Source organism: Coniosporium apollinis, assembly GCF_000281105.1.
Source record: "Coniosporium apollinis CBS 100218 chromosome Unknown supercont1.20, whole genome shotgun sequence".
NCBI lineage: Eukaryota > Fungi > Ascomycota > Dothideomycetes > Coniosporium > Coniosporium apollinis.
In genome coordinates, this window is record NW_006913282.1 from 202,206 (window position 1) to 218,316 (window position 16,111).

A 16,111-nucleotide genomic window follows, 5' to 3' on the forward strand; every position below is an offset into this window, starting at 1 on the left:
TCTGGAGGCCTCGGGGGTTCTGGTGGGCTGGAAAAGAGTTCACACGGGCAACCGCCCAGGTGCGCCGATCACTATCAACACACCCAGACATGCGAACACCACCAGACCGGCCTAGGCGGGTACCTCGAGTAGCTGGCCAGCGCCCTTTCCGTCCGTGTAGATGCGAATCCTCCTTCATTCAACGTCAAGACGTTGAGACGTTGGCTGGCCTACACCGTGCAAGTCGCGTAATTGACCGCGATTCAACGCTGCGTCCGCCATGGCCGCGGCTGTATCCGGGACGAAGAGGTCCTTTGCTTTCATGACAGGAGATGGATCCGCAGCCTCTCTCACTCCAGTGAGAGACTACCGTCCTTCGGCTTCACCTTCAAGAACTCCGTTGCGACTGGAGAGGGGACGGTCTACAGGATGGGAAGACAATGGTGAGCGCTCTCTTTCGTTGGGTTGCAAACCGACAAGCAATCCTCGATACGCCGCTCCGTCGCGTATACAAACAGACACTGACTGCGTTGTAGGATCCCGAGCCAGTAGTAGCCCACCCACGCCATTACCGACGCAGGCAGCAGAGACATTGCCTCGGTCGTTCGACCAGGATGCCTCAATCGTGCTTGTCGGTGTTCGTGGAACAGGCAAATCTACTCTCGCTGTCATCGCATCTGCAGCCTTCCAGAGACGCGTCGTGGACACCGACTATGCCTTCCAGGAGACGACCGGCCACTCGAGCGCGGCATACAGGAAGATGTTTGGCGTTGCAGAACACAACAGGCAGCAGCAAGAAGTTTTCCGCTCTGTGCTTTCAAAGCATAGCAAGAATTGCGTGATTGTCTGCAACACTGGATCGATGGAGCGCAGCGGACAAGCTCTTCTAAAAGAGTACGCGAAAACACACCCTATCATACATGTTGTGAGGGACTCAAAGGGCATACGTGATTACCTAAAAGTCCCAGAACAAAGTAGGGTTACGGATCTCTTGAAAGTCAGTGGAGCTATTTTCAGAGGTTGTTCGAACTTTGAGTTTTATAACCTCTCTGAAGTCAATCAGAGCGCCAAGGCGGTGCCGGTAGAAGCAGGCGGTGACCCGTCCGCCCGCGATCTGGCGTCTGGCCAGAGGTCACCCACACCTTTCCTCACTTTGAAGAGAGCAGAAAAACACTTTCTCAAGTTCATTACCCTGGTGACTGCGAAAGCCAAAATGCCTTCTTTGGAGTCGGCATTTCCCCTGTCTCAGGTGCCGACCGAAGCGCGGCAGTATACTTATGCTGTGTGCGCGCCAGTCTCAGTTCTCTCGACTGAGGACCTTGATGTTGAGGATGTGGAAGTTGGTGCCGATGCGTTTGAACTAGTCGTGGACGACCTTTTAAACATGAGCAATGGTGCCTCGAAACCGATGTCAGCCAGGCTTGATCACATTAGCATGGCTTTCTCTCGTGTGAGGAGGAACACGATTGTACCTGTCATCTATCACACTAGCATAACAGACGCCGCCATCGAGTCCGTACGCTCCGCATACCTCGATTTCGTCCGCCAGGGCCTACGGCTAGCCCCAGAGTTTGCGACCGTCGATCTTTCCTTGAGCGACGATGTCATCTCCCAAATCGTCAGCGTAAGAGGGCCCACTCGAATAATCGGTCACCTGTCTCTTTACGGCGAGGATGCTCCCGGGTGGGACGATGCGTTCTGGTCAACATCCTATGAACGAGCCGCCAGACTAGGGTGCGATCTGGTCCGGCTGTTGAGACCTGCCAGGACGATGGAGGACAATGTTGCGGTTCAACGCTTTCGCGAGAAGATGGCCCTGGGTCGTTTTCGATTGCCCTTGATTGCGTACAACACCGGCTATCGTGGCCGACATTCCGCCTTCCTGAACCCTACCTTAACGCGGGTCACACATACTAAATTGCAAAAGAGGTTGCAAAAGGTTCAAGAGCCTGACAAAGATATCCACGGATACTACCGGGAAAGACACCCATGTATCACTGCGAAGGAGGCCACCGAAGCCCTTTACGCCGCTTTCGTATTCGATCCAATGCGTCTGTATATCGTAGGGGCAGCGTCAGGCTACAGCTTATCTCCGGCTATGCACAACGCTTCCTACAAGGCTTGTGGGATGCCGCACCACTACGAGACTCATCAAGCTCCGACGCTCAGCAACCTAAGGGCTCTAGTACACGATCCGCATTTTGGAGGAGCAGCTATCGCCTTGCCGTTCAAAATCGAGGTGATAGCGATCACACATTCGCTCAGCCGTCACGCTAGGGCCATTGGCGCTGTCAACACGCTTATACCAGTGCGACACCTCTCACCTGACGGAAGCATCCCAGATGATATCAGCTTAATTCGCGAACGCAATCAAGCCGGGCCTGTCAAGGCACTCTATGGCGAGAACACAGATTGGATTGGAATAAGAGCTTGTGTACGCCGAGGACTATCGCCTGCAAACGCCGTTCAACCCAAGACGACCGGTTTAATTGTTGGCGCGGGCGGAATGGCTAGGTCGGCAGTATACGCACTGTTACAACTTGGCGTCAAACACATCTTCGTCTTCAATCGGTCCACGGCCAATGCTGAGAAGCTCATTACACACTTCTCTCGGCTTGTTTCGAGCAACGACAGCACTCCCAACGGGTTGCATGCCTCAACTACCACATTCGCCGGCGCAGAGTTCCACCTGATCAAGTCTCGGGATGAGCAATGGCCAGAAGCCTTCCGCCAGCCCACCATCATCGTATCCTGCATACCCAGCCATAGCGTGGGAGACAACCCAGCTCCCAACTTCACCCTTCCTCCGCAGTGGCTCAAGAGCCCTACGGGAGGCGTTGTGCTCGAGGTAAGCACTTCTGCTCTCTTCTGTTCTACGACGTTTACTCACTAATTTGATATGCAGGTGGCATACAAAACCCTGACGACACCTTTACTCGACCAACTTAAAGCCGAGGCGCACAGAGGCTACGTTGCCATGGATGGCCTGGATCTACTACCAGAGCAAGGATATGCGCAATTCGAGCTGTTCACGGGCCGAAGAGCGCCGCGTCGGCTGATGAGGACGGAGGTTTACCGCAGCTGGAAGGACGAGGAAGGCCAGACGGACCATGCGACCCTTCAGACAAGGTTGGAGAACGCGACGGAGCAGGAACCTTAAGAATCCAGTCGTTGTCACGAAAGGTTGGCATATATCGGAAGGAGGTGTTCGGAGTTGAGTTTGTCCCATCTGGTAGGCTTCTGGAGCATGGTGATCGGAGTTCAATGACCTCGATGGCATCAAGAGTTCGAGCAGCACTCAAGGCGTTTGTCACGTGGTTTCAGGTTTGGGATCAATTCGAAACGTCACTCACGATTCTGATGAGGTGACATATCAACGGAGCAAACAAAATTCACAACGCTCCTCGGTTCCAAGGTTATTCTGCAATACATCTACATGTAACTGCTCCCAGCCACACATGAAGCAGGGTCGTGTACTCGTGTATCACTTGCACGTGATCGACGTAGCCGGAGGCTCAAATCACCCGAAATCTTTGAACCTCACGGAATCAACGGCCAGTAGTTTGCCCTCTATTCGAACCTCCCCACACATAGAACCGAATTTCGAATACGTGATCATGCGGATCATTCTGCTGTCATCAAGGGAAATGGTCCTAATGTTCAGCACTGCGGCAAGGGTTTACGAGGATGACATGAGCATCCAATGCCCCAGCCTTTGTCCGGCTGGACTACCCAGATATTCGCAGGAAGAGTTGCAGACCGATTACCGGCTCTCGATCTCAGCTTCCATCCCGTCCTCTGGCACGTGAGGGCCCTTCGATCGCTCGTCTCTCGGTTTGCCGAAGGGTGAACTCTAAGATGAGCATGGATATGCCACGCTTCGCCCCGCTGATAAACGCCTTGGCATGGGACGACCTGATAAGAGCAGACTCCCTCTTTTCCGTCCTCTGTATCATTTCGTCTTATCGTATGGGTATGCTACCTGCAGGATCCTGTTACCGTTTCGTGGATAGGGTGATGCCCTCTGCATGCACCCCGCCTTGAGACGATAAGGCCAACCCCAATCGTGTGAAAGATGGAAGCAAAAACGTGGTGTTAGTAAAGCTCCGGAGTTCATATCCACCAACAGGATCATATTATCAACCGCCCTGCGGCATGACTTACTGGGACTCCCTGCTTGGATCCTTCTGTACCTGTCCGAGGTAAGTCAGCATCTAAGGTCACTACCAGATTCATCCTAGCGGTATGACCTGGCGAAGGATGTTTTCCATTCTGTCAGAAGTCCTGAGTTTTGCAGCTATTCAGCTGGGTGTCTCTTCGTACTTTCTTCTTCAAAGTCTCCGGTTATCTTCGAAACATCCCCGCCAAGCCATTCCACGCGGCAATCGACTGTCGAATATGCGGCTCGCATTTCGTGACTGCGGTTACAGCGGTGCCAAGTGCTTTCCGCCCCCATCACATTCTCCCAGTGCCCCACTGCTGGTGGTTGTTGTTCTCCAAGCTTCTCTTTAGCGCAGCTCTCTTATCGCAGTCAAGCGGGAAGAACAATATGACTACAGTTTTTCAAAACTTTGGTCCATTCTATCTACGTTGGATGCGTGCCACGAGTCAGGCCATATAGCGGCATGACGGATATATATTATATGGTGTCTGCTCTCGAGTTCGTATCAACCCCACTACAGCTGTCCTTGCGCACGCCAATATGCATCGCTTCCTTCTCGCACTCTTAGGTGTCGTAAGCCTCGTAGCAGGTACGGCGCTTCCTCCGCTGGGATATGAGAGGCGATTGCTCCGCGATGCGTGGAACAAACGTCAACAAACAGACAATTCCTCCGGCTCATGCTTTTCGGGCGCCGCACCACCTGCGGTAGCGCCCAAAGAAAACGTCTGGGCGCCCATGGATGCGGCAGACAATCATGCCGTATGGACCTTACTACATGACCCGTCGTCTGGGCTCAACCTCACCCTTCCCATAAATGCCACGCTCTCAGATAACTATGTCTTCTGGCTAGATACGACCCCAATGAACAAGTCAGCTGTCCTGCCCTATATCGATGGCGATGGACCAGCCCCATCAAGATACGCACGTGCCATCATCTTTCGAGGCGGCCAAGAGGTCCCAGACTCGCAGGAGTACTTTATCGGTCCTCTGCCAGTGTCTGCCGAGACGACCGTTCAACCGCTTGACTACATCTACAATGGCGGAGATGGTGGTAGAGTTCCGTACAATGCCCGGTACTTTGACGCCAAACGCTCCGCTGCCACCGAGCCTCTGATTGCGGAGGCGATGTCTGGTATCGCGGACATTACCGCTGCCCTTTTCCAAGGCGGCGCCTATTATGGGCCTCGTGATAACCGGACCACTCTCAGTATTACTTCCGGCACGCCTCTTTCGTTTGACGGGACTCAAGCCTTCAGGAACATCATGTTCAGATTCCCTGGTCCAGCAACGTACATGACCCCGCTCGACTTCTTTCTGTTGATCGACTGCACAGGAACAGATGCCTCCAGGTATTTCGTGAAAGGTTTTGTCACCAATGAACGGTTCTTCCCTACCGTGGCAGATTTGAGAGCTGCTTTTGAAGCCGGCGAGCTTGCCCAGGAGTATAACCAAACGCTCGATGGATCCTGGGCCCTCGTGGACCGCAAGCCGGAGCTTGGAGTGCGTGACCTTGAGGAGCGCTTCGCACCCGGCATCATCGAGCTTGGTGGGAAGCGCTACAGGCTTGACGCAACGCAGAAGTACTTCGAATACATGGGCTGGAGTGCTTACATGAGCTTCAGTCGCACCCTTGGAATCATGTTCTTCGATATCAAGTTCAAGGGAGAGCGGATCATCTACGAACTATCTATGCAAGAAGCGTTGGCGCAATATGGTGGCAATCAGCCGAAGGCCGCCAATACAGTTTACCACGGTGGTTACAGCCCCTCTTGTACAGCCGTGTTATATGCTGACGCTCAACACATAGACACCTACTACTCGCTCGGTACTGATATGGGGACACTACTGGAAGGCTTCGACTGCCCATTCGGTAAGGTCCAGCTTCTGACCCGCGACTTAACCTTCTATCTTGGAAACCCAACTGATAATGGGCTTCGTAGGATCCACGCTATGGAACGTGACATATCATGTAGCGCTCAACAACTGGCTGCGATCGAGAGTGTGCATACTGACACAGGGATAGGAGGAGAACAGTACCATCGTAAATCAAGACGCTTTATGCATCTTCGAGACGGATTCCGGTTACCCCCTCTCACGACACCGAGCCGGAGGCGGACCCAGCGACTACGGATTCCAGTCGCTTGGAGTAGTCAAAGGTACTGCGCTAGTTGTACGTGCGGTCGCCACTGTTGGCAATTACGGTTTGTCGTTCCTACACCATCCGTGTCAACACAGAACTAACAATCACGTGTTCAGATTACATGTTTGGTAAGATATCCAAGGCGGAAACCTTGATAAGCACTGAACTCAGTGTGTTCAGATTATCTCTTCCATGTTGATGGCTCGCTTGAAGTTGTTGTCCGGGCCAGCGGCTATCTACAAAGCTCATTCTACTACCCGTGCGTGCCATCAATGTTCTTTCGACACGTTTGAGACTATGTGCTGACGTGAGCAGTGACCAAGGAAAATGGGGACCGCGCATACAACAAGCTACCCAGGGATCCCTGCATGACCACATCCTAACCTTCAAAGCCGACTTCGACATCCTCGACACAGCAAACAGTCTCCAAGTCAGCGAGCTAATAGCGGCCAACCAATCCCAACCCTGGTTCCCCGAGCTAGGCGAGTTCGAACAGATGGAGCTAAACATAAGCTACATGCAAACCGAGCAGCAATTCAACTGGGCCCCAAACAACCAAGCAATGTACTGCGTCGTCAACCGCAACAAGACCAACGCCTGGGGCGAGGAGCGCGGCTACCGCATCGTGCCCGGCCGCTCCGACGTCCACCTCTCCGTCGCCAACTCTCCGTGGTCGCTTAAAAACGCAGCGTTTGCTAAGAGCCACTTGGCTGTGACGCGGCAACACGATACCGAGCCGTTCGCGAACTCGGTCCAGAACGTCAATCTGCCGTGGAAGCCGCAGCAGGACTTCGCCAAATTCTTCGATGGCGAGTCGGTTGAGCAGGAGGATCTGGTCCTCTTCTTCAATCTGGGGATGCATCACTTTACGCGCGCTGAGGATGTGCCGGTTACGCTGTATACGGAGGCGTATTCGTCGATTGTCTTTGCGCCGCAGAACTTCTTTGACAGGGCGCAGGATGGTGATTTGCTGAATAGGAGATGGGTCGTTCCTACTGCGGAGGACACGCTGGAGTTCGAGACATACGGCGTGGAGCTGCCGAGCTGTCCGATTGAGATTAGTGAGCCTGTGTATGGGATCAGTCCTGTGGTCACCCAGGAAGATGCCATCTAGGCGCACGGGATGAGGTGAATTGGTTTCGGGGCTCAACTGCTGCAATGTTCCAGCACCACGGTAAGGCGTCTCCGAGCGTGAGAGGCTCAGTACCCATGCTCGGCAGTCCATCGAGATCAATCAATTTAGATGGTTTGATTCGAGGCCGGATACAGACGATACAACTTCAAATGAAGTACTCTGAATATATGCTATACATCCGTTTCCCCGCTTTGCGCACCGCGCTTGTCATCCGCGAATAGTGGATTTGCCTAGCATGTACGTTTCTAACAATCAGCGCGGAGCGCTCACGTTCCATCCTTCCCTTTTGGTCCCTCACAATCACGTCTCTAGACCCCCTTCATTTCTGCAACACTCTATCTATGATACACCTCCTCCGCATTCTCATTAATGAGCCTCATCCCCTCGGCCCTGTAGGTATCCGGCTCCGCATAGCTCGTCTCATTGACACTCCACACAAAGTCCTGCGGGTCCGCGTTGTCATACCTGGGCCACGGCTCCACCTCCGCAAATGCCCTCCCCCCAGCCCTAAAGCTATTCGGATCCTGGTCAACCACGAAGCTCGCCCAACTCGACGTCATCAGCCTAGCGAGCTCCGTGTACTCCTCGGTCTTGTTCGTGAACGGGTTCAGCGCATACCCGACACCCTGCAGATTATAAAACACGAACGCCACCTCCTGGAAGTGCGTCGCGCCGATGATGGCGGGGATCCCGGCTACGATCACATTGAAGCGGTAGCAGTAGGCGGGGACGCCCGCGCCGGCCCAGGTCTGGCAGGTTTGGCGGCGGGGGGCGATGAAGGTCGCGTCACCGTAGTAGGCGGCGGAGCGTCGGAATTGCGCGCCGAATGGCGGGCCGGGCCGGAAGTCCGCGGGAAGAGGTGGTGTGCCGGGGATGCCAAGCGCGGGGATGTCGGGGTAGGCCTCGAGGATTGCCTGGCCGAACCATTCGGGGAGGCGGCGGAAGAAGCGGCCGGTCGCTGGAGCTTTGTTAGTTTCGGTGATTTTTGGCGGAGGAAGAAGAATGGGCGGGGGTGAGGAAAAGTGGGTAGGGGAAAAGGAGGAAAGGAAGGGTACACTCACGGTTCACGACGTTTTGGTAGAAGATCTCGGTCGTGTTGATGCCCTGCGGGCTGAATGCGGTTCCCTCGTCCGAGTTGGCGCCGGAGATGATGGGCACGTGGACGAAGGCGCCGTCTTCGAGCTGCGTGGAGATGAGGCGCTGGAAGAAGTCGCCGTCGATGGCTGGCACGAACGTTCCTCTGAATTCTGTTTGGTTGATCACGGCATTGAGCTGGGCGTACGGAACGTCCCTGAGGCACTGGAGAGTGTCCGCTGCACCGGAGCAGCCGGCTTGATTGACGACGGAGTTGTAGAGGGGCTGGAAGTATTCCGTATCATTGACGCTACCGTAGTAGACGGGCGAGCCGCTCTGCATGATTGCACCGCGGAAGAGCTTGTCGTCGCGGCCGTTGTACGCGGTCAGCTGGTAGCCGACCGATGAAGCGCCAGCGCTCTCGCCGAAAATGGTCACTTTATCGGGGTCGCCTTTACTTGTTGTCAGTACTATAAACGATGGGTGGAAGGTGATTGCAAGATACCTCCAAAGGCTCCGATATTCTCCCTCACCCATTGCATAGCCAAGCGCTGATCTCTTAGTCCGAGATTCGTCTGTCCGCTCTCCTGAACCTCTTCGGAATTCAGAAAGCCCCAGGCACTGAGTCGGTAGTTGATCGACACGCCGATGAATGGCTTGCCGATGTCGACACCGTTCTGCACCATGAAGGTGAGGTTGTAGCGCCGGTCGACACCGCTGCCCATGAAATAGCCTCCGCCGTGGATCCAGAAGGCTACAGGCAGGTTCCTTCTCTTGATGCCAGCCGGCCGGACAACGTTGAGATACAAGCAGTCCTCCGATACTTCGTAGCCGATCTGATCACCGCCGTAGCCTACACAGGTGGGCGTGTATGCAGTGGCATTCCTTGCGCCCCTCCATCTAGTATTCAACGACTGGGGTGTCCGAAATCTCAAATCTTCGATGGGCGGTTGGGCGTAAGGTATACCGAGGAAGAAGTCCTGGTCGTACTCCGCCGAGTACACGCCCGAGTACGTGCCATTCCTCACTCTTACGTAGGGCTGTCTATTGCCTTTTCCCCCTTGGTGATGCGGTGTCCCAGCAGCCACAGCATAGGCAAAGGCCAAGACGGCAAGAAGTGAGGACCGCATTCTGAACTGAGACGCAAGAAGAAAGAAGCAGCTCAGCATTGGAGCACGCAGTTACAGGAAATGCACGGGGTACTTATGCCAGCCATGAAATCTGGCGCCGAGGCTCTCCGACGGCCTCTATGCGAAAGAAATGACATCGTGGGGACAGCCAGCGGAAAACCTGTCCCCGAGGTACCATCAGTCCTGCAGGAATAGCGACAGCTCTGCGGGGAAGTTGTCGTTGGCGTGCAGACGATGCATTGATCTGGGTTAAGTGCCTGGCATATTACCGTTCCTCCCGCAGAATGTCCGCAACATCTCCGCAACCTGGTTGGTGATCCCCAGATTTTCCTTGTCGATCTCAACTGCCGGTGTCGCTAGGATGTCATTGTGGAGACGGAACCAGGGGGAAACCCCGGACTTCAGCCGCCTTATCCTTGATGCGGCATCGGACGGTCTAGCGTCTCTCGTGGTGTCGAGGTGCAACTGCAGCGGCATTTCTTCCATGATCTAGCTTACCAAGCCCGCGCTGCCGTGGCCAGTAAAGCCTCCCGGACGGAACCACGAATCATTCTCAAACCATCAATCCTTCTGTCATGTCTGCACGAATCTCAACCCTGAGTGCGCTTACAACGTATTTGGGCTGCGGGAGGACGTTAAACACGACGAACATTCCGGGTTCCGGCAAGCCCTGGAGTCTGGAGAACCTGTTCCGTCATGGGCAGGTCGACCGGGGGCTTCTTCACGGCCGGATTTGGGCGCTTGGCAGGTTTCTGCCACGCCCTCCGACATCATGGCAGCTGCCGCTGCTGGCTGTGCGTCTTGTGAGGTGCTTAAGCAGGGCATCATAGGTGTATCACGTGGGGACGTGAGTCGTGTGGCGAACAACATCAGTGTCAGTATCGTGTACTGTAAAAGGAACGCGATAAGAGTCCAGTATCAGCCGAATCACAGATGACGGGGAGGTTGAAGATATCTCAAGGAGTGACCAAGAGCTGTGCACTTGCGAGTTCTATACCTTGCCTAGTCAGTGGCTTTCTGAGGTAGCTTGTCCCTCAGGTCCGGTGTTTCTCGACCACCTGGACCCTTCCGCGCCTAAACGTCAACTGGTTCATCACCATTGTCGATGCCAGCTGTCAGCCGAAATACCAGAGTGAATTCGGTCAGGTGAGTGGGTTAATTAAGTTGAGAGATTTTGTTGTTGAAGCCGTCCTCACTAGTATCAGAGAGCATGCCGTAGTGACATAGGGCGCTATGCGCCGGAGAGACGTGTGGGCTGTGTGGCGTGATTTGCTCTTGGACGACGTTGCGACTCGTCGGGCGTTGATCGGGAAGTCTGTTTACTGCCTAAGAGTCTGTACGGACCTGCACCAAGACTCCACCGACCGTGGATTTGACCGAGGGCTGGCCCTTCAGCACTGTGGGCGGGATAAGGGTGATATGACTTTCAAGCGTATTGGCTTTATAGAGTGCTATCCGGTTGACGACTGGCTTCAATACGCGAAAGAGATGGGGATTTCCATTGTTTAGATCCGACAGGGAAGGTGAGACTCATGTATCACTGACGATCTCTATATACCTTGTTGCAAGCCTTCGATCACCTAGATATGTTCAACTCGCCACTCACTTTTAAAATCAGTATGGTGCTTGGTTGAAGTGTATGTTTAGTACCGTTAATTCTTCCAACCCCTTTCCTTCTTATCTAGCACCATCTGGACACCGTCGACACACCGTGCGCACGACTTTACGGCCCCCTCCCAGTCGTGTTCTCATAACCAATCCAGATTATGCTCTTGAGACGATCTTTACGTGCAAGTGCGTAGATGATCTGGGAACTCAGAAGCCGTTTCTATTCCGCCTCCAGTAGTCATGATAACACGCGTCTCGCTCCATCATCTGACCGGCTGGACGTTTCCGAGCCAGAAACAGCCTGCACATTCAAACCGACGACCAGCGCACTTACAAAGAACGTGGATATCGCCGCTCGCGCATCAATCGCACGCAGTACAAGCAGCTCTATGCCTAATTACTCTCTTCCCCGTGCCACCCGCCACTAGGCTCTAGTGCATACATGTTCATCCATACACAAGAGTCTCCAAAGTCACATTGCGTAAGCTATCACCGCCGTTTTCTCCATCGCGCAGTATCAGGGCTTTTATCAGAATGCCTAGCGTCACCTGCTGAGCCCGACAAGCACGCTGCACATGATAAGAGCTGCCACCATCACCTTGCGGTGCTTTAATCGCCCTGGCGTGGTTAACCTCCATTAGCACTATCATGGCTCCCGTCCTCACTCTGCGCTGAGTGCCGACACTATGTTGGCGACTTAACACGTTACTACCCATCAGATACATACTTTTGCCGGCTCTCCAAACCTGCAAATCACTGTTATGCTATCATTTCGCACTTCGCTCTTTGTGTTCTTCCTTGTCTTGGGGGGCTTGGAATGGCACAAACACACGTAGAGGTGCTACGGGCAACGTGAGCGCTCCCGTCCCTAGATCGCCGCAATGGTTTTTGAATTATAACTCAGAGTGTTGTAGCGACTTGACACGCACCACCCACACGGCGTAATCAACCTTTTGGTGTTTTTGTCTATCAGCCGAACCTAGCTACGCCGAGAAGCGGCTCACATCACATTTGCATCTCGTCTCAACCCTATCCCAAGATCAAGCCTATCTAACAGCTCAACCGCGTCCTTGCGTTCATCCACCTTTTCGTAGATGCCAAGCCAGATCCCTGGGGGGCCGGAAGCTACCCTGTAGCCAAGCAAAGCCTATCGTAGCATCCATCACACTTCCAGAACTCAAGTAGTGCCTCACGTCTTTTCCCCCTTACGGCCTCCATGGCTGCTGTGCCTGGCCCTGAGGCTGCCCAAACTGTCCCTGTCCCGGTGCCTGTCCCTGACCCCTCGGCTGCTGCTGCTGCTGCTGCTGCACACTCGACGACGTCAAGTGATACTCATCCGGCAGAACCCCAGATGATTGTTGTGCTGCGTATCCCGGCCGCTGAGACACATACCCCTGCTGCTGCTGCGTTTGCGGCTGTGCGCTCCCATACTCCTGGTACACCCCCTGCCCTACCGCGGGTCTCTGTGCATAGTCCTGGAACCCAATCTGCGGCTGGAACGGCGACGAAGACGGCGGTTCCGGGATCGTCGGGACGCCCGGCACCGCAGGCTGCAGATGCTCAGGCCCGGCCTTCCTCTTCCCACGCGTGCTTTCTCGTCTCAGGAGGCCGCGCACTTCATCGAGGTCTTGCCGCTCCGTGCTGGTGCGCTCGCCGAGCGTGCTGTTCTCGTCTCGCGAGCCCCAGTCGTCGCGCGCGACATCGATGGCTGGTGGGCGCTGTGTTAGTTTCTCGACGGCGGAGGCTTCGCGGGCGGTGCTGAGGTAGTCCAGACCCGTGGACTTGGCCTCTGGGTCCTTGGCCTTCTTCTTTTTCTCTGCGTCGTCTTCGGCTTTCTCGGAGGGGAAGAGCCGTTTCGCTTCCTTGTCGTCTGCGAACTTCTTGCGCTGCGCTTCTGCGACTTCCTCGGCGATGGCGACTGAGTAGGTTGGTTTGCCCTCGCTGCCGAGCGCGGCGTCGCCGGCGCCAGGACCGTAGATCGGAACCTTGCGCAGTGCGAGGACGAGCGCGCACATGAATTTCGAGCGGCGTGCCGCGCGGACCGTCTCGTTGGCCCAGTTGCTCTTGTGCCTGATCTCGACGCGCAGCTCGAGCTTGTTCATCTCCGCGATGCCGATGACCTCGACGTCAATATCGGGTTGGAAGTCGCGGCAGTTCTCCTTGTCGAGGACGAAGTTCTGCATCTCGTTCCTGAGCGCCTTGATGTCCTCGAAGGTGGTGTCGAAGTTCACGGCCACGGTGATCTGCTCGCGCATTGCTTTGCTGCGGCTGACGTTCTCGATCCAGAGGCCGTTGAGGACGATGTTGGGGATTTGCACCATGCGGCCTGTGGCGACGCGCCGGAAAACGGTGAAGAGGAGGCTGATGTGCTCCACGGTCATTTGGTCATCCTTGACGTCGATGCGGTCGCCGATGTCGTACTGTTCGTATTACTGTCAGCGATGAAGCTCTGGATTGGGGTTGATTAGACACATACCGGATGCTTGACGAAGAGGAAGATACATGAACCGAGAACTTCCTGGCAAGTGACTGCGAAGACGAATGAAAGCGAGAGAAGCGCGGTGCCAGCTGTCGCAAGCGTCGTGACGAAGTTTTTGTTCAGGAATGCAACTGTATCGGGTCAGTCTCCATCCGGCGGAGATCCGGCGAAGGAGCACCTACTAAAGATAAACACTGTCACGATGAAGACCACAGTTGCCAGTAGCCCGTCGAGCACATTGATCGCTTGATCCACCTGTACAACAGTCAATCACCTGGACAATCCGTACCCCGGCGGGATCACTCACATCGTGCATGCTGGTAGCGATACTCCTCCTCTCGCGGCCAATCTCAGTGACAGTAAGCACCATCTCGTCCAAAGAGATGTCGCCGTTTCCATCGCGGTCGAGAGCTGCGAAGCACTCCTCAGCCTCAGCCTGGCGGCCAGCGCCAAGCACCTCTGCGATGTCCTCCGCATATAATGCGTTCTTGCCCTCGACCACGAAAGACATCCAGAGACGCTTGGCAAGAGCCTCACATGAGCGGTTCTTCTCGAGAGCTTCCACGACAATGGAGTGCGCGCTGTTCGGGTCAAAGACCTTCTTGCCCGTAATCTCCTGGGCAATACCGCCAAACGCGGAAGTGATCTTGTCGCCGAACCTGCCGACATCCTGGATGAGCCTCATAGGCGTAGCTGAACCGGATCGATTGTGGGCACTGCCCTTCTTGCTGCTGCCCAAGGAGATATCAAGCGCATCGTTGATTATATAATCCTCTTCAGCAAACTCACTGCAGTATGCAGGGAACAGCGACCGAGATGCATCGTAGAGCAATCCAAGCAGGAAGACATTGCGCTTGCTGTCCTTGATCTTGGCGTTGAACTGTTTGCGGTGATAGTTAATTGAGATTAGTTGTATGAGGAACTTCTGAGCAAGAAAGACGCAGGCCGAGGCCAAGGCGGCGCTCAAGAGTAGATTTATGACGCTTTGCCAGTTCCTGTCACGCTTGACCAGCTATGGTTGTTTCTGTCAGCCTGATGCACGCGAGGGAAGGAGAGAGTCCGCTCTTACTCCATTGAAGGATGCCAATGACGCAGCGGCCCAACCGACCAAAGACAGTGGAATCTGTAGTGCGTTGATGACCAGAGCATACTTGCGCGTGCCCGAGCTCACAACGCCGGCAAAAAACTCGAAGGCGGAGGGCAAAAAATGGGCAACGATCTTAGCGCACCACACACTGAGCCAGACTGCTATCGTCAGCACCCCCAGCCTACATCTACACGTGCCACGACAGACTTACCAACTTCGATCCACGTAAAGAACCTCCACATCGGCGTTTGGTCAATCTTCGCGTTCTTCGCTACCGTCGCGCCAATGATGATCGGGATAGCAATGGCGAGGGCCAGTGGCAGCACATAGATAAAGTAGCGCGTGACGATGCTGAAGTTCAATATCTTGCTGTAGATCTTGCCCATGCGGGTGATTGTGTCCTCCTCGCCGTCATAGCCGGTATGACCGGTGGGCTCGCCCTTGTGCTTCTGCCTCCTGCCTGCTATACCGCGGTGGAAGAGGCCGCCCTTCTCCATGGGCGTCTCGGCGGCGAAGGCGCCCTGCTCGCCTGCGGGGTTCATGGGGGATGTGCTGCCGACGCGGCGGGCGCCGGTTGAGGCGTGGGACATGACGGGTTGGAGCGGTATATCGATCGTGACGTCGTTGGGAGCCATGTCGGAGTTGTCTAGAGGTTTGAAGCCTTGTCTCGAGAAGCGTTTCTGGGTAGGAGTCCTGGGCGACTTGGGCGTGTGCATTTGAGAGTCGTTCGTGCCGGGGCTTGTGAAAGTGCGTTCAGTATGTGTGAGTGGGTGCTGCGTAAGTGGATATCGTGGCAGACTTTGAGGGGCGCTCAGAAGAATGCGTCAGGAGTCGAATTGCGTTTGATGGTGCTGAAAGAGGTCACGTTGAGCGCCTTGGAATGTGCTTGTAGCACGTCGAAGGCTGGCAGATTGCGTGTTAACGACAGTAAAACGAAGAGGCAGTCAATTGAACGAGGGCCTGCCGTCTGTTCGAGTGTGTACGGCGAAGGTAAGGTACAAAGAAATCAAAGATAGTGGAGTATTGGGGAGATGGGCGTCGAAAAGTCTTCGGTTTTTGTGTCGTCTCCGTGTCCATGCAGGTACGAAGGCTATGGGCGCCCCATCGCTCCAGGGATGTTCCCGTGAAACATGTGAAACCCCCCGTTCAAAGCTTTCCACGGGCCAATCTCAGCCTCGAAACCCCCGCAACTCGCATTTTTGACGCGTTTTGACGCCGCCACCACTTCGGCTGCCCCTTCCGAAGAGAGAAACACGAGACGATGGTTTCCCAACACCACAAAATCATCAGAATTTCACACTGTCACAGAATTGCATG

At 54.8% G+C, this 16,111-nt stretch overlaps 4 protein-coding genes across 4 annotated transcripts; 2 read left to right on the forward strand and 2 right to left on the reverse strand.

Moving 5' to 3' along the window:
- Window positions 1-259: 259 nt before the first annotated feature.
- On the forward strand, window positions 260-3,139 carry W97_04551 (uncharacterized protein; the record flags this gene model as incomplete). Its single annotated transcript, XM_007782440.1, has 3 exons — window positions 260-422; window positions 516-2,827; window positions 2,885-3,139. The coding sequence occupies 3 exons, from the start codon at window positions 260-262 to the stop codon at window positions 3,137-3,139; spliced, it is 2,730 nt and encodes a 909-aa protein (XP_007780630.1).
- Window positions 3,140-4,681: 1,542 nt separating this feature from the next.
- On the forward strand, window positions 4,682-7,395 carry W97_04552 (uncharacterized protein; the record flags this gene model as incomplete). Its single annotated transcript, XM_007782441.1, has 6 exons — window positions 4,682-5,894; window positions 5,949-6,011; window positions 6,082-6,110; window positions 6,165-6,342; window positions 6,441-6,540; window positions 6,597-7,395. 6 exons carry the CDS (start codon window positions 4,682-4,684, stop codon window positions 7,393-7,395), a joined length of 2,382 nt encoding a protein of 793 aa, XP_007780631.1.
- Window positions 7,396-7,751: 356 nt separating this feature from the next.
- On the reverse strand, window positions 7,752-9,620 carry W97_04553 (uncharacterized protein; the record flags this gene model as incomplete). Its single annotated transcript, XM_007782442.1, has 3 exons — window positions 7,752-8,374; window positions 8,478-8,942; window positions 8,996-9,620. The coding sequence occupies 3 exons, from the start codon at window positions 9,618-9,620 to the stop codon at window positions 7,752-7,754; spliced, it is 1,713 nt and encodes a 570-aa protein (XP_007780632.1).
- A 2,813-nt stretch (window positions 9,621-12,433) lies between these two features.
- On the reverse strand, window positions 12,434-15,510 carry W97_04554 (uncharacterized protein; the record flags this gene model as incomplete). The annotated part of the gene is made up of 6 exons (XM_007782443.1): window positions 12,434-13,648; window positions 13,705-13,838; window positions 13,890-13,962; window positions 14,015-14,719; window positions 14,777-14,955; window positions 15,006-15,510. The coding sequence occupies 6 exons, from the start codon at window positions 15,508-15,510 to the stop codon at window positions 12,434-12,436; spliced, it is 2,811 nt and encodes a 936-aa protein (XP_007780633.1).
- Window positions 15,511-16,111: the final 601 nt, after the last annotated feature.